This window comes from Gekko japonicus, unplaced genomic scaffold (assembly GCF_001447785.1).
Source record: "Gekko japonicus isolate JY-2015 unplaced genomic scaffold, Gekko_japonicus_V1.1 scaffold1137, whole genome shotgun sequence".
NCBI classification, from domain to species: Eukaryota; Metazoa; Chordata; class Lepidosauria; order Squamata; family Gekkonidae; genus Gekko; species Gekko japonicus.
This window is the reverse complement of record NW_015175393.1, coordinates 510,583-527,829: the sequence shown is the minus strand read 5'-3', so window position 1 is coordinate 527,829 and position 17,247 is coordinate 510,583. Positions and strand designations below refer to the sequence as shown.

The 17,247-nt window shown below is 45.3% G+C and overlaps 1 protein-coding gene across 1 annotated transcript in view; it reads left to right on the top strand.

Annotated features, from left to right (window-relative positions):
- Window positions 1-17,247, top strand: part of GLUD1 (glutamate dehydrogenase 1) — a 43,649-nt gene that overhangs the window by 17,039 nt on the left and 9,363 nt on the right. Inside the window, exons 2-5 of the mRNA XM_015425663.1 lie at window positions 4,445-4,525; window positions 5,296-5,351; window positions 8,468-8,531; window positions 10,311-10,405. Coding sequence (XP_015281149.1) covers window positions 4,445-4,525; window positions 5,296-5,351; window positions 8,468-8,531; window positions 10,311-10,405 — 296 coding nt within the window. The remainder of the gene's footprint in view (window positions 1-4,444; window positions 4,526-5,295; window positions 5,352-8,467; window positions 8,532-10,310; window positions 10,406-17,247) is intronic.

The following is a 17,247-nucleotide window of genomic DNA, read 5'->3' as shown; positions in this document are numbered from 1 at the left end:
AGGCAGGAGAGCGCGGCCCCTCGCAGTCCGGTCGGCGTCGGAGGTGGGAGCCATGGGACACAGCCAATGGAAGGCGGGGAAGGTTGTGACGGACCGGTCAGCCGGCCAAACACTGTAGGGGCGCATTTTCTCTCCTGTGCGTGAGTCTGCGTCTTACTGCTTTATATATAAGGGAGAGATTTTATCATAGAGTTTTACCAAAAAACTAGAGCTTCTGTTTGCCATGTTGGCGATGTGATGATGTCACTTCCGGGTGATGTCATCATATCACCATTCAGGCCAGTTGGGGGCAGGGTTTCTCCCCGCCAGTCAGCTGGCCAGCAGCAGGGAAGCGCCGTCCCCCCCACCCCGGCAAGGGTTCCCCTGTCCCCAGCGGGGGTCTGGCAACCCTGTCTCCCTACTGCCATCTTCTGCTTTTTCTAAAATAAGTCTCTAGCACTTTTGGGTTGCCCAGTTATGAGCAGAAAGGTGCAGGCACTAAACTTAGACACTAAAAGTGCCAGAGACTTTTAAAAAAACGAAAGCTGGGATCAAGTATGTTGTTGCAGTAGATCACTATGATGTTATAACAATGGCCTAGCCATTTCTAATTTTTAAAAAGCCATCCCGTAGAGGGGGGTGGCAGCTACAGAGAGCTGAGATGAGAAAAATTCTAGGGAAACAGTTCTTTTTGGATCTCCTGTTGCCCCTATAAATGCTTCTTCATTCCCAGGTGCTGCATGGAGAATAGTCTCCATGTGGAAGCAGCTCTTGTCTTCAACAATATTTCACTCAGTCTAACAGAGAACATATTTCATAGGAGATTTTAGCATTTTTCAAAATGTTTCAGTGCTGGGATTGGGAAAATCCAGATAGGAAAAGTTTCCCTGTGTTTTTATTCCCCCTGGCCTTCACTTCTACCTGCCATTATGTATGAGTGAACTTCCTTGCAGGTGGCCGAGAGATCTGTTGTTTAAAGTATTCATTATCCTGCCTTGTCTCCTCAGATTCAAGGCAGCTAGCAAAAGTTGCAGTGACCCCAAAACCTTCATAGATGTCCAGCAACAAGCCAAATGTGCACCCTTAAAGGCTTTTGAAATGATTCCTCTTCAAACTACAGCTCATGAAGTAGTCTGACTTAACTGTTTTTTTTTTTTTTTAGTTTTGAACAGGCTCCAGCATGCTAAAAATATCCCTGATGTTAGGTTGTTTATGAATCTGTAAGACTCCCCCCCCCCCCCAGGAGCTACACACCTTTTTATGCTTTGTGCTAGAGGCCAGGGCTTAGAACTGGATAGAGCCATTATTCCAGCTCTTGGCTAGGGTCCGAAGAACTACTTAGGCTAATGCAAGGATCTTGCAATAGCCCAGTAGTTTTCTTGACTTCTCCTCTTAAAAGACTCTTTAGCTCTATCACAGTTGGACACAGGCAGGCAGCGCTTTTTAGGAATAAATTTATTTATTTATTATTTATTTATTTATTTAGATTTATATCCCGCCCTCCCCGCAGGCTCAGGGCGGCTAACAGAGGCATAACACCAGGTAATAATAAAACAGTAAAATACAGACTCAAATTACAAAATAAACAATTAAATAATTAACCAGAGTTCTTAAAACATTTTCCGGTGCTCCTCTACTCACTTCCAGATTTTTAAAGTCAAGATGGTGTTCTCAATGATATAGTTGTATAACAGTGCCCCACTGTTGTCCCTAGGCACGTCCCACTCCCTCCGATGGTACCCGCACCAGCAATGACAGTATGCGGAAATTATAGGGCGTTGATGGAACAGTAGTGGTGGCGGCTCCTATTCAAAAGCCTGGCGGAAGAGCTCCGTCTTACAGGCCCTGCGGAACTGTGTGAGGTCCCGCAGGGCCCGGATCTCCTCTGGGCTCATATCCTTGGGCTCACAGAATTAGTTTTGCCATTGTATTGGATCTTAGTTTTTTGACTCAAACAAATTTGGAAGTTAGGGAATACGTTACAAGGTAGCATAACCTAAAGCTTTCTGATTTGGTTCTGTTTCAGAGGTGAGCAAAGATTCTTTATTCAATAGACCCCGTTTAATCTGTACTCTTTTAAGTGGAGTGTATTGGTGTTGCATGAGGTATATACAGTCGGATACTCAGTTGAGAAGTAGCGAGTAACTGCTTTTGCTTTTTAAAGTTCTTTAAAGGCATTTGGAAGTGCAAAGGAACATTCTAAAAGCTACGTTGTGGATCCAAGAATGACATATTTATATAAGTAAGACAAGTAAATTGTGGCAGTTATTGAAAAGTTGCCACCTGCCTTACCTGTTAATGATTTGGGGATTTCTAAGAAAGTTAGCTCCGAGCAGGCATTCTTTGATTTAAGTTGGCTTTCATAAGGCTGAAAGATTGGCTCCAGCTAGAACAGATTTCATTATATGCTTTTTTTAGGTTTCGGCAGTATGACAGTCCAAAAGCTTTTCATCTTTCCTCTCGAACAGTTGCTGGCTTGACTAGAGAAATGAGTGAGGATATAAAGCTGAAGCATTGCTATTCCCACACATGAATTGCCAGACTGCTTTTAACTCAGGGGAACACATTTTGAAAAGAGGTGGCTCAAATGGTTAAGACGCTGAACTGCAGGCTGTGGAAGGTCGGTAGTTCAGCAGTTCGAGACCCAAGGGTGCCGCATGACGGAGCTCCCGTCTCTAGTTCCAGCTCCTGTCAGCCTAGCAGTTCAAAAGCAAGAAATTGCAAGTAGATAAATAGGTACCACTTCAGTGGGAAGGTAACAGCGTTCCGTGTGCCTTGGTGTTGAGTCATGCCGGCCACATGACCACGGAAATGTCTTTGGACAGCATTGGCTCTTTGGCTTTGAAACGGAGATGAGCACCGCAACCCTAGAGTCGGATTCGACTGGCTTTCGAGCAAGGGAACCTTTACCTTTACTTTAACAGCCACAGAAAGTTGACTGGATGTCTTGCTTCATAATAGTGCCTTACAGTGATCAGCATAAAACAAACAAATAAAACAGCTCTTACAGAAACTCTGTAATGCACTTGAATTTAATGTAGTTAGCTTGAGGGAAAACATCCTGATAGCAGTACTAAATATTGAACTGTGTCATGATAGGGTGGAAAACTGGAAAAGAAACCATGCAATCATTTTTTTTTTTGTCCTTGGAATATGCAAGTCGGGTCACTGGGAACAAATTTTGCTCAGAACTTGAGCCTAATTTAGACAGACATCCTTTGTAAGCTTGAATGTTCTGAAAAGGCTTCCAAGGATAGCTGTGAGGTGCATAGTTTGTTGATTAAAGTACCAATTTCTTTCTGGTCTGAGTGTTAAGAAATAAGGAGGGGGTCATGTTGCTTATGAACACTGTTTCATAAAGGGTGAGAGAAGGTAGACCTACTGAATCTCTGAATTCAAGACATGAAGTATGTGTGTGTGTCTATGTGCAATAGGGGGTCATGTTGCTTATGAACACTGTTTCATAAAGGGTGAGAGAAGGTAGACCTACTGAATCTCTGAATTCAAGACATGGAGTATGTGTGTGTGTCTATGTGCAATAGAAGCCACCATATGAATATTACAGAGTAGTACAAGTAGCCATCTACATGTCACTTTCCATCTCAATCTGTGGTGCTTTTTAATGTTCAAAGCCACTGTGGCAGCGTATAGTGAGGGTATGAAGCTTTCTAGTTATCCAGTGTTTTCAGTAGTGGGTTGCCACCGCTTGTCAGCAAGACAGCCTTCTACAGTCATGCGAAATGGTCCATTTTACTTTGTGGCTGGAGATAATGCAGCATCAAGTAGAATATTAGAACAGTTTCCAGACCAACCACTAATCGTTGTTGTTGTTTTCCTGTCACGTCACAGTGACTTATGGCATCCCTGTCGGGTTTTCAAGGAAAGAGATGTTTGGAGTTGGTTTGCCATTGCCTGCCTGGGTATGACTACCCTGGTATTCCTTGGAGGTCTCCCATCCACATACTAGCCAGGGTCAACCCTGCTTAGCTTCTGAGATCAGTCTAACCTGCCCAATCCTAAAACTTGGTGCATCAGAACATAAGTGTTTGGGCTTACCAACTGCTGTGCCTGTCTAGCACTGGAAAACAAATCCTGGAGCTTCAGGGGTGGCACTCTGAATTAAAGACATGTGGGAATGCCTGCTGGCACAAGTACTTAGGTCTATTGTGTCTGTAAAGTGCTGGCCATACTTACTAATTGCTACTAATCAAAGCAGGGTATTTGAATCTAGTCCTCGGATTACTGTGGGTGCATACCAATCTGGGGTCTCTTTTTGTCTCCAGAGAAGCTTGAAAAATCAGTTGCATGGAGCTCTGCCCAGGGAAGATATACTCTGCAGTGCTTCCTGTTCAAAGAATTAACTTGTTCGAAGGCTCTGAGGATTGATTCTACTAGTAGATGAAAACATAATTTACATGGTAGACCTACGCATCAGTGGCTCATCTTCATCTTTTTTTCTTAACAGGCATTCGTTACAGCACAGAAGTGAGTGTTGATGAAGTGAAGGCCTTAGCTTCTTTAATGACATACAAATGTGCAGTGGTCGGTAAGTAATATGTATAAAGTTACCCATACTGATTGAGTCAACGCCGCTAACCAGACCTGGAATTAAACTTGTTAAAATCTTCAAAAGGTGGCTTCCCCAGAATCTAGAACTAAATTTACAATACGTAAAACATTAAAAATTCTGTTCCTGTGCTTCATTTGATCTTTTTTTTTTTTTAGTGAAGCAGTGGTCTGCTTCAGATGAAAAGGAAATGATATTTAGCAGTGAATCAGTCAGTTGTGATGAAGGGGGAGAGGATTCTCGGGGACAGAGAGTTTTCCACTGGCAAGTTTTGAAAGAGGCCAATTTAAGTAAGCATTGGTTTTGATCAATGAAGCAATGCTTCCCGGAGCCGGTCTTTAAAACATACTTGGTTCTTGAAGGCAATGGAGCAGAAAGTACCAACATTTCTGAAACTTACGCAGAATCAAAACAAGTCCTGACATATTTCAAACCCAACAGTTTTTCAGGGCTGACTAGTGCCCCATTGTATTTCCAGTAGGCCTGTATACAGGGTACATGCAGAACAAGTGAAGATACATAGAGGGGAACTGGCGTGAGCACACTGGCTCTTCTCTGCCTCAGCTTATCTTTGGAAAAGTTGCCCCCGTTCTTCCCCCTGCACATTCCCCCAATTGCGGGCACAGAATTCACATGTGTATGAACTGAATGTACACTGGTTCTACCTCTGTGGTCAGGAACATTCGTTGTTTTATAATTTAGCACTCTTGTCAACTTCCTAAAACTTAAGATGAAAATTTTGTTTTCAGATGTGCCATTTGGTGGTGCAAAGGCTGGTGTTAAGATCAATCCTAGGAATTATACAGTAAGTCTAAATTTCATAGAGCTCTGCTTTTAACTGGTGTGTCAAGGTTGATTATTTTTTAGAAGTGTTTCTATTATAGGCCGGAAAATGCGGGGGGAGCCGTGGCTAATTGCCCCGGAGGAAAATAACGTGCGGCAACCCAATCAGAGGTCCTTTGGAGGTCCCGTGGGTAGGCGTCAGGTGCAGATCAGACAGCTAGTCTGCAGTGCGGCAAAGAAGCAGCACGGCGCGTTCAAACCGGCACTCACGCCGCGCGGCTCCTGTGGCAAACGCCGCTTCCTGTTTGTGCGCATGCTCCGTTGGGTGCTTGTCCGCATCCTGTGGAGACTTGGGGGGAAAAAAACCCTTCTTTGCAACGGGACATGGGCGGGCGCCAGATGCCACGGAAGTCCACCGGAAACGCGGACAGACGCCCGCCCTTGCCCTGCAGTTTCCGGAAACTAGTACCTCGGAGGTACTAGTTTTTAACTCCGCACCTTCGGCAGGGAGCCACGGGTTCGCCACGGGAGCACTGTGCTTCCCAGATGTTGAGGTGAGATCACGCCCGGAAAATCCGTGGGACTCCCGTGCCTCTCCGGCGGCAACTTTGCCGTGTGACTGGGGCCATAGTAAGGTAGCACGGAGAGAGTGGTAATTTGTGCTCTGTACATTGTTGGCATGGAGAGATTAAGTAGCAACTTTCTCAAAATTTAAAGTTTCCAAGCATATCTAGGTCAGGGGTCTTCGACCTTTCTGAGCCTGCGGGCAGCTTTGGAATTTTAAGAGGGGGTGGGGAGCGCCACCCCAAAATGGCTGCCGCAGGAGGCAGGGCCACACTCAGAGTGGCTGCACGCAAGAGGCAGAGCCAAATGCAATATCTCCCTCTTCGCTTTACAAAGGAATTGCAGAACAGGAATAAAAGCAAACGAAGGAAAGGCTTGTGTGTGGGGTGGGGTGGGGTGGGTGATAGGCCCTGCCTTACAGTAGCCCTGCCCACTTTCTGAAAAGCTCAGTGGGCACCAGGAGAAGGTATCCGCAGGCACCATGGGGAGCCCACATCGAGATGTAAAAGATCACATTTTAAAATACATTTGTAAAGTGGTATATATGGATGGGTGGCCGAGATACCTAATTGGAGGGGGAAGCATCGGAAGGAGGGGCAAACCAGTGTGAGATTCACAGTTTCAGCCAAGGCAGGTGAGTGTGTTTAAATCCTTAAGTAAAAACTCTAGGGTAAAACTGTCAGCCCAGTTTCATTTTTCTTGGCAGAGTGTGTCGAGTTGTGGCTCAACTTTGAGGACTTATTTACTAAGGCACAGGTGACTCTCTCCCCAAGTTACAACCACACAGTTTTCTTTCTCTAAACAGAAAAGCGCGTTGGACATAAAATAACCCCTCAGTCTTCTTCATCCCAGCTAATGTAACATATTGAGATTGCAAACTGTCCCATTTGCTTTGCAAAGAAAACTGATCTAGTATCAAAGTGCTGCCGTTGTATGAAGACTGGCACAACTGGAACCGTCAGCCCAGGCAGATATGAGCTTAGGGTAGGGGGAAATTCCTGATACCCCAGATATTAGTGATACACGGCAGAATTTTATAAGGATGAGGTGTGCCATCAGTCTGGCAAGTTACTGATGTTTAGAACAGTGTTCAAACTTGCTACTGCTTAGAACGCTACAGCTTCTAAACCCAGTTTATTTGACTGGTTTAATGTTTTTAGTTGTACCTGTGAATGCCTTTTTCTGCAGGCAGCACCCACCATATTATGGAAGGGTACTTAGCTTTTCCATAGGTGTATTGAGACTTAAATCAAGTGGAAGTAGTCGATGTCTGTATGCTTTTCTTCTCCCTTCACCACCACCACCCCTGCCGCACTTTATCAAGCAAGCAAACTGAATGGTTGGTCTAAGTATTACATTAACCAAAAAGATTAAGAACTGTTTTCTTTGAATAGAGGGTAGTACTGTTTTTGTTCCCATGTCACCTCTGTTCTTTACGGATTTTTTTTTTTCCTGGGAGATGCAGTACGTTTTTAAAATGGAACATTATTTTCTCCAATTTTTCTCCTAATGGAAAAAATATTAGTGAAAATGATAGACGTTTGTAACAGGCTCTGGGAGTTGTGAAGCGCTGCCTTTTGCCACCACAGACAGGTTTTGCTTGATGCTTTACTACCCAAGGTATGTCAGGTTGGATCTCAACAATACCGTTCCGCCAACAGAAATGGAGGGGACGATTTTTGTTGATTTCTCCCTTTCTCATTGTAGACCTCTGATTTGCCCCCATGGGTCCTGGGCAATGCTCCCTCTAAGCCGTGGAGCCTTGTGAGCAAAAATTCTGCTTTGTGAGCTCCTGGCATTAAAGTTGTGAGTGGGCAACTTTGGCCGCTGCGTAAATTAGTTTGCTCTGGAGCCCTCCTCCCTGAGCTAAGTAAAAAAATGTGTGAGCCGGAGGCTAAAAAAACTGTGAGCTAACTCACACTAACTCAGCTTAGAGGGGGCACTGGTCCTGGGGATCCCTGCCTCTCATGAGCAGCATTTCCAGGATACGTTTGGGCTGCAGCAGGAGGGGGAAGGGAAGGAAGTTCCTTTAGCGGATATTATTGTCTGGATCCAACCCACTGGAATTTGCCTTGGGGTAGTGAATGTACCTCAAATAGAGATCATGACACTTCTCTTAATGCTTCTTTCATTAAAGAGCAAAAGCAGAGGGAAGCTGGCTTGTCCAAAGGAACAACAAACCATGTTGGCTTCGGTTTATTTCTGTATCTGTACACACTCCTTACCTCATATTGTTTGTTAGCCTGGCATTTGCAATATAGAAAATGCCCAGGTACCTGCATGTTATGTACAGAACGCTGAGAACGGAAGCTGTTGCATGTTGCACATTCTGCTACATGCACAAAACTAGAATATGTTCATTTAGAAAATGTATGGTCCTGCCTTTCAGCCACCAGTATGGCACTCATGGTAGTTTGCAACAAACAATATGTAGTATGAACAAATAAAACAAAATGTATAGCAAATCAAATACTGAGGAGACTACAAGGTAGATTAAAAATCAGCAGACGAATAATAGAAATGGATGCTTATGGTATACTGATAAATAATTTCGCTGATTTCTCTTTTTAACAGGATAACGAGTTGGAAAAAATCACAAGACGGTTTACCATAGAACTAGCAAAGAAGAGCTTTATTGGTATGTAATCTGACAACTTTTGGTAGAATGTGTCCTCTTGTTTTTGCCACTCCCAACAAGTTGTAGCTGTTGCTTGGCATGCTTTCAGTAACTCACAGACCATTCTGTAACAACTGTATTTACTGCCTCTGGGTACAGGAGTGTTTTACAGTCTTAGTATGCCAACGAAGTTCCTATGTAGGTCATTTTGAGGCCTATTTGCCACGAGGGTTACCAACCTCAAGGTGGGGCTTGGAAGTTCTCCTGGAATTTACGACCGATCTCCAGCCTACAGAGATCAGTCCCTCTGGGGAAAATGGTGGCTTTGGATCGCGTGTTCCATGGCGTCAGATCCCTGTCGAGCTCTCTCTCTCCCCGGGCACCGCCTTCAAGTCTCCAGGAACTTCCTATGCTGGAGTTGGCGACAGTCTCTGATGTTGTAAACCTTCCAGTGTAGGGTATCTCTCTTAGGATTGCACTGGAAATCATGTTTTTTGTACATTCCCCACAGTTCTGCTATATACTTTTTGCTCTGCCGAGACAAGAATTGCACGCATTCGTCATGCGGACATCGTGTTGATTTATATAATGGCCTTGTGATAACTGATTTATTTTTTTTTTGCTCCGTTTCCTGATGTCCAAAACAATCTTGCTTGGTTTACTCAGTCAGTGTGACTTGACAGTGGCCCTGGCACTCTTCCTCAACAGACTTGAGCTCTGTAAATGTTAACAGTGTTACCCTTCTAAAATTGGCCAGGTTGATATTCAAAGCAGTTTTGCTGCTCTTCTTTTTTATTATTATTCTGGTGAAAGCTGTGCCTGTACTAAAGGAAGCTGAGGAAGGAAGTCAAGCTCCACCTCATAGCAGTCCCAAAACAAGTTTTTGTAATAGCTTTCCAGAATAAATAACAGATACTAAAGGAATCTTACTATCGTGTGTGTCCTTTCCAGCCTGTCATGCCCATATTTACTTGCACTAAAGCCTGAATGGTTCTAATGACTACTCGCAAAATTCCCTTTGTTGCGATCCGATGCCTCCTAGAAAATGTTTCTTTGGTGTCTCATGGGCAGAGTGAAATTGGTGCACTTCTATCTCATCTCATGACTTGAATAAAATATGCACAAGGATGCCTTATGAAAAGGAATTGATCTCCAGTTTGGGAAGTAATGGAAACTGATTCTGGTGCTGTTGAAACTCCTAAAGAAAAAAAATATTTCTAGAAATGGATACGGGTGGCTTTGCCTTGTTTTCATTGTTTAAGGAGGTATTCTTCCAAGGACAATCTAATACAGTGATTATTAAACTGCGGATATCTGAAGAAGTGAGTGGTGACTCACGAAAGCTCACACCCAGCCACAAATTTTGCTAGTCTTTAAGGTGCTACTGGACTCTTGCTGTTTTCTTAAACTGCTAGTCATTCCCTGTATACTTGAGTCCCAGAGACTGTGCTCAGCAGTAAAAGCATAATGCTGTGTATTTTCCAGAGCAAACGGTGACGAGCACTGAACTAAAGCTCAGCCCTCAATAGTAGCATCTTAATTGACAAACTTCTCAGTGATGTGGATCATTTTTTCCTTCATTGTTGTGGCTGCACTACATAGTAAAGCAGCATCAGCCTGCAGGAGGAGTCTAGAAGCCCTTCAGGTTGCCTCTGGCGTGGTGCCTGGAGAGTACGAAAACTGTAATTAAGAAGCTGTTAATAGCAGACTGCGACTTTAATGCAAATCTTAGCAGCAAATGGAGGTAACCGATGTTTGCATGTTGTGAATGTCCTCAAATGTTCTCAATCTTGCCGTCAGGGCCTGGTATCGATGTGCCCGCCCCTGACATGAGCACGGGCGAGAGGGAGATGTCCTGGATCGCTGACACCTATGCCAACACCATCGGCCACTACGTAAGTTGCTCTGAGTGAAGGTTTCGAAATGGAGGCACGTACTCCGTCAGCTCATTCTGCCAGTTGAGCAAAGTGTGTACTATTTCTATAGTTCTGACTGAGTTCACTACTACTGCCATGGCGGGAGGGGGCTGTGGCTCAGTGGCAGAGCATCTGCTTGGTATGCAGGAAGGCCCCCAGTTCAGTCCCCAGCATCTCCAGTTAAAAAAAGGACCAGACAGTAGTCGATGTGAAAGACCTCTGCCGCTGAGACCCTGGAGCAGGGGCCCGCAACCTTTTTGAGCCCACGGGGACCTTTGGAATTCTGAGACTGCGGTGGGCACGGCGAAGCTCCTTCTGCTATATTGGCAGCTGCTGCCAAAGGGGTGTATTTAAAAATCTCTACAGCCAATCAGCAGCCTTGCTGGGCAAAAGCCCCACCTGGCCCTTGCTGGCTTTCTAAAAATGCTTGATGGGCATGAAGAATGATGTCCACAGGTGCTATGGCACCCGTGGGCACCACATTGGGGAACTCCCCCCACCACCGCCCTAAAGAGCCACTGCCAATCACAGTGGACAGTTCTGACCTTGATGGGCCAGTTGTCTGATTCAGTATAAGGCAGCGTCATACGTTCATGTGTATGATGGGTTTGTGTGTGCCGGATAGTTCAAAGATGGTAATGGCGTTTCAACCCGCTTGCAAGCCTGATCCTGTGCTATGCACACTTGGAAATAGTTGCTGCTTATTGGCGCTTACTCCGGTGCACGAGACTGCAGTTTTAGTTTGGGGTGTGCGAATGGGCAAACATTGTTACTCATAGTCCTTCATAGATTACACAGTAAAACAGAGGTGTTCCAGCTACAGTAATAAGTTTTGAGGCTCTTGCCCAACTTTAAAATGAAGTGTAGAAAAGATTAGAGCTGCTTAGGACTTTATGGTACACCTCTGTATAGAAGAAGAGAGAAGAGAAGAGATTGGATGTATACCCCGCCCTTCACTACCCAAAGGTGTCTCAGAGCAGCTTACAAACTCCTTTCCCTTCCCCTCCCCACAACAGACACCCTGTGAGGTAGGTGGGGCTGAGAGAGCTCTGACAGAAACTGCTCTTTTTCAAGGACAGCTCTTATCAGAATTACTGCTTGCCCAAGGTCATCCAGCCAGGTGCAAGTGGAGGAATGGGGAATCAAACCCGGTTCTCCCAGATTAGAGCCCCCGCGCTTAACCACTACACCAAACTGGCTCTCACAGATAATTGCAGTGTTCCCTTATTTATTTATTTTTTAAAAAGCGCCAGGAACATAATGCAACTATGTACTTGTGTGCACAGATATCAAATTTAGGCACCAAGGTCTCAGGTAAATGGGCAGACTTCAAGTAAATGAGGTCCTTTTGTAGCCTTGGTAGGCAACTGCTGGACTCATAAGGAAGACCGAGTTGAGCTGTTTATTGAGAGAGTACAAGACTACAAGGAAGCATAATAAATCAGGAAAGGAATAAAAGTATATGGCTACAGTCTAGTTGAGCTAGACTGCCTTTTTGGTTTTGCTGCCACCTAAACCCTTCTGCCCGGTTGTGAAAGCCGACTATATAATGTGTGAAATTGAAGTAGGAACCTTCTTGTTGCTTCTCTCAGTACGATAAGGAAAAGGTGCCATTCTGCATGTCTGCGTCTTCTCCCCTGATCCCCGTTCACATCATTCCAAGCTTGTACTGGCTCTATCCACTATCAAGCTTAAAAGATTTGAGGGAGGAAAATGAATTAGGTTTGGAAGGGAAGTTCCTTCCTTATTCCTTAGTTAATAGTGGATGCGTACACACAGCCACTTTCTTTTCAGCTGACCTCCCCCCTGCCCAACAGTTTAAAGCAGGGGTCATTTCTTAGAAAAAGAGGTGCAGGAGCTCATTAACATAGTTCATTAGCATAACTCATTTGCATATGCCACGCCCCCTGACATCACCGTAAGTGTGTCAGAAGGCAACACCCACTGCTCAGGCTCCACTGGACTGTTTTGGATTGCTAGCTATGCGGGGGCGGGGGGGACGTGCAGATCTGTCCTCGCAGAGGAGGGAGAGCTTGTACCTGAATAAAACTTGGTCTTAAAGGTGCCACTGGACTGTTTTGGACCGGGGGGAGCTCTGCAACATACCTGGCTGCTTCTTGCTCTGACTGAGGGCTACTGGGAGCAGGGGGTGGGGCTTGTTGCATGTACCCGCCCCCTGGGCTCTTTACTGCCAGAGCTCTGCTCCTGCAGGAAATGACCCCTGGTTTAAAGCATCCTGGATTGGTGAGTGTAAATAGGCTTAGTGGATACACACTATGAGGCATTCATTTCTCCCCCCCCCCCCATTCCCATGCAGCACAGGAAGCAGGAAGTGAACCTCTCTCGTCTCATGAAACTCTTTTATGAACAGCTTCCTGCTCATCTAATCTCAAACCTCTGAAGTCTGCACTTTAGGGCCATTGCGCTATAGTGCTAACCTTGCTGATCTTCAGGTGAGCTAGGTGAGCAAGAAGCTCCTCCTTTAGCCCTGGAGTTCAGCAGTCTCTCATTATGGCTCTAGGTGTAGAAGGACTTTCCCATAGTCCCCTTCGATAATTCCTCCCACTTCTCCTGGGTTACTGCAGACCAGGGATTCTAACAGATGTGCTGTAGGAAAGCTAGGCAGTGAAGTAAACTTTGACTGATGACAATTTACGCTGGAATAATTGTTTGTTGTTGTTGTTTGCGAGGTGCTACTAGGCCTCCTGTTTTGCTACAAACTGCCATGGCTACCCATCTGGAGTTATCACCATGATAGGGCTATTTTTGGGCAGGAACGCACAGGAACGGAGTTCCAGCTGGCTTCCAAGTTGGCCACGCCCAGCAGGAACGCATTAGCATAATAGGCCACACCCAACAGCAGGAACTCATTAGGATTGGCTACATTAGGGGTGTGTGGCCTAACATGCAAAGGAGTTCCTGCTACAAAAAAAGCCCTGGGTTTGGACAACAATCAAGGTAAACAGAATAAGAAGCAAAAGGTGGGTGTGGCTGGATGAGCACACTTCTGGTAACATGCGGGTGTGGCCTAATATGCTAATGAGCTGTGCTGTCAGGGGTGTGGCCTAATATGCTAATGAGTTTCTGCTGTTGGGTGTGGCCTATTATGCTAATGAGTTCCTGTTGGACTTTTTCTACAAAAAAAGCCTTATAGTATATTGTAGTGTAATGGGTATTAAATTTCTGTTTCTGGTAAAGGGATGGAGAGTGTTTGATCAGCCCTGCAGGAGTGCTGGTGGTGCCTGCTTCCGTTTTTTAACGCTTGGTCATCTCTAACTAGTGAGACTCAGGTCTTCAAAAGGCAGTCCCCTTTTTTTGTTCCCCTTTTGGCAAAGTTGCTCAGACACGGACACTCCCCCACCCCCCCCGGGCTTATGAAACAGTAGGCAGTGTTTTGCTTCTCAGCAGGCTCTGAGGACACTTAATTATTCATGCATGGGAAAGCTCTTGAATAAATCGACCTCTCCATTGGCTCTGTTCACGCATGGGAAAGCTCTTGAATAATTCTACCTCTCCGTTGGCTCCGTTGCACTGAAGTTAGCTCTTTGGTTGTTCATGGTGGCTATGGAAACAGTTTCCCGAACAGCTCCATGGGAGTCTTTGCGCCCGTTCTTGAGGCCTGGTGTAATAAATCCAGACTTGTTTGTGCAAAAAAATAAATAAATAAATCGGTTGGGGTTGCAAAGCAATAAAGCTGGCATAAGATGTGTAAGCCACAAGGAGGGCTAAGGCACAGAAACCTCCTGGGCCTGTAAGCATGTTAAGTTCTTATGCACGAAACTTTTCAGTATTCAGGTCAGCAAGCCAGGGTTTTTGTACCATTTTTCTTTCCCTGGCAACTTTTGGCCCTGCATCAGGTTGTGGGGGGGGGGGGGCATTTTGGTTCCAGGCATTCGATGGCCAGAATAGGCAGCTCTTTATTATTGCATTAACTCGGCTTAAACTTTGCTGTCGACATTCAGATTTTAAAGCATTGGTTGGAGGCGGAAGAATCTTTAGTTTGGGGAACTAGTGGTAGAAGAGTAGATTTTTATGCCCCACTTTTCTCTACCTTAAGGAATCTCAAAGCAGCTTATAGTCACCTTCCCTTCCTCTCCCCATAACAGACACCTTGTGAGACAGGTGGGGCTGAGAGAACTGTCACTGGCCCAAGTTTACCCAACAGGCTTCATCTGGAGGGAGAGGAGAATCAAACCCAATCCCCCAGATTAGAATCCACTATACCACAGCACTCTAGTGGCAGTGTATTATCCTTTAAGGAGAAGCTCTCAGGCAACAAAAGAGTTGATGCTGTGGATTATTAGGTAGTCAAGTAAAGCATCATAACAGCTATTGCTATAAACCGAAGGTGTCAAATTCATTTGTTACGAGGGCCGGATCTGACATAAATGTCACTTTGTTGGGCCGGGTCATGCCGGAGGTATAAACTTTATAAAGATTATTTCAGATGCCGAAGGCAATAGCAGACTTGATTGGTTTAGGTGTGATACGCAGAGGGGTAGTAGGCATGGAGATATCAGCATTGGTAATGAGACAGGAAACCTAGGTCTCAGTTTGGTCCAGGAGGATTCAGTCCAGGAGGATACAAAGAATAAATGGGAATAAGGCTAAAGAGGTGAGCAGGGATTCATGAAAGCTCCCATCCTACCACAAATTTTGTTTGCCTTTAAAGTGCTACTGGACTCTTAGTCTTTCTGCTGCTATTAGAAACCACAATGTTCAGAAACCAGTGGGGGGACATTTTAACCTTCCAGGACATTCAGTTGCTGACCCAAGAGTAGCAATTCTTTTACAAAGGAATTTCAAAGAGAGATTAGACTGCTAAATTGCAACTGATAATGAAGCTCGAGAGAATGCATCCTCCTGGACTGAATTGAGACCTAGGTTTCTTCTCTCATTACCAATACGTGCTATTGTCATTTGGCATCTGAAATCACTTCACTTTCCAAGATATGACGACAGATGGACTCACTTTCTAGCTGTATCTGAAAAAGTGAGCAGTGACTCATGAAAGCTCTGCCATAAATGTTGTTAGTCTTTAAGGTAGTACTGGACTCTTGCTCCCTTCCACTAGTAAAGATTGCAAGCTGTTCTGTTAGGTTTCTTTCCCCCCCGTCTGTTAGAACTGGAAAGGGGGAATCTCTCTCTTTCTGGCTCTTTCACTCACCCCCTCCTTGAAGAAGTGTGCACACACAGGAAAGTTTATACTTACTATAAAACTTGGTTGGTCTGTGGGTCTTAAAGGTGCCACGGGACTCTGTCTCTTTCTTTTTCTGGCTCTTTTCCTCCCCAAAGGGGGAGGAGCACTCCGCTAATTGAGGGAATGGAGGCTTGGCTTCCTTTCTCTTTTCTGCGAATCAGGGAGCAGGAGAGGAGAGAGCTGGGCAAAAGTGAGCTCCAGTGCAAGAAAGCAGGAAGCAAGTGAGAGCCAGTTGCTCATGGGCCAGATAGGAGCCCTGCAGGGGCTGATTCTGGCCCACAGGCAATATGTTTGACACCTCTGCAGTGTAACCTTTCTCATTCGAGCCTGCAAATCCTCTTGTGTGTTAGTGGCAAAGCATATACACTCTGCTTGGAGTGAATACCTTAAGCACAGTTAACTGAGATTTCGTAAATTCCCATATAAGCTTGCTTAAACTTGAAATGGTCAGCAAGTACGGGCTAATGCACTGTTTAAAATATATTAAATCAATATAAGGTTGGCTGTTTCCTGGGCTGTGAGACTGTCACTTCCTCAGACATCTTCATGCAGCTCCTGTAACATCTGAGAAGTGTAACATCTGAGAAGCGGAGGCTGGGTGGAAGGGACATGCAGGAAGGAGTGACACCAGTTCTTGGAACGGCTCCATTGTCCAGTTCCTCCTACACGGCCTCCGCATTTCATTTGGAACAACATAGGATTACGATCATGCACAAATGGCAACTGCACGGCTCTGGTAACATCAGAACTTGTTCTTACATTTAAGAGTTACCGTATTAAAGTGAGCCAAGATCGATCTAGTCCAGTCTTGGCTTCAAGAGGAGCCCTCCGGATTATTCTGTAAGCTAACAAATAGGATTTGATTATCATCATCTGTTCTAATGCTGGTGGTTTGTGCTATCTCTGTCCATGGAGGTTCCTTTTAGCTATTATTGGTATACTTACCCTTCATGAACTGGGCCTAGGGTTGTCAAGGCCTACCTTCATAATAGCAGGGGAGCCCTGCGCCCTGCCCGGGAGTTCTTTGGTACCATAGAGTTTTTAGGCTGATTGCTAGAGCGTCGCCCAGCGACGTGCCCAGCATGATGACGTCGCTTCCGGGTGACGTCATTGTGCTGGGCACGTTGGCCCGATTTAGCCACTTTGGGGATCGGGTTCGCCCCACTGGCCGGATCCGGACCGGCGGGTTGGGGGACCTTTTGACGGGAACCCCCCCCCCAGGACCTGGCAGCCCTAATTGGGCCTGGATACTGTGGATCCATTCCACTGCGAGAGGTGCTTTTCTTTGGCAGTAACAGCCTTCCCCTGATGCAAGAATCTTTTCATCTTGAGTCAAGAGGAATGTTCCTACCACTGGCGGAAAGGACCTCCACTGATAGAATGGGTATTTGGGATTCAGCCCGCTGTTTCGTGTCTTTTTTAAAACCACTAAACTAGGATAATCACATCCTGGATCCCATGGAGTATTAACTAGTTCGGTGTACAAGAAATATTTCTACACTTGAGACTGCGATGTAAATATAATATATCTTATGTACTATTGAGAAGTTAATGCCAGCTAGGTTAATAGTTTGACTGGCATGCAAATAGAACTTCCATTCACAGACATCACCTACTCAAG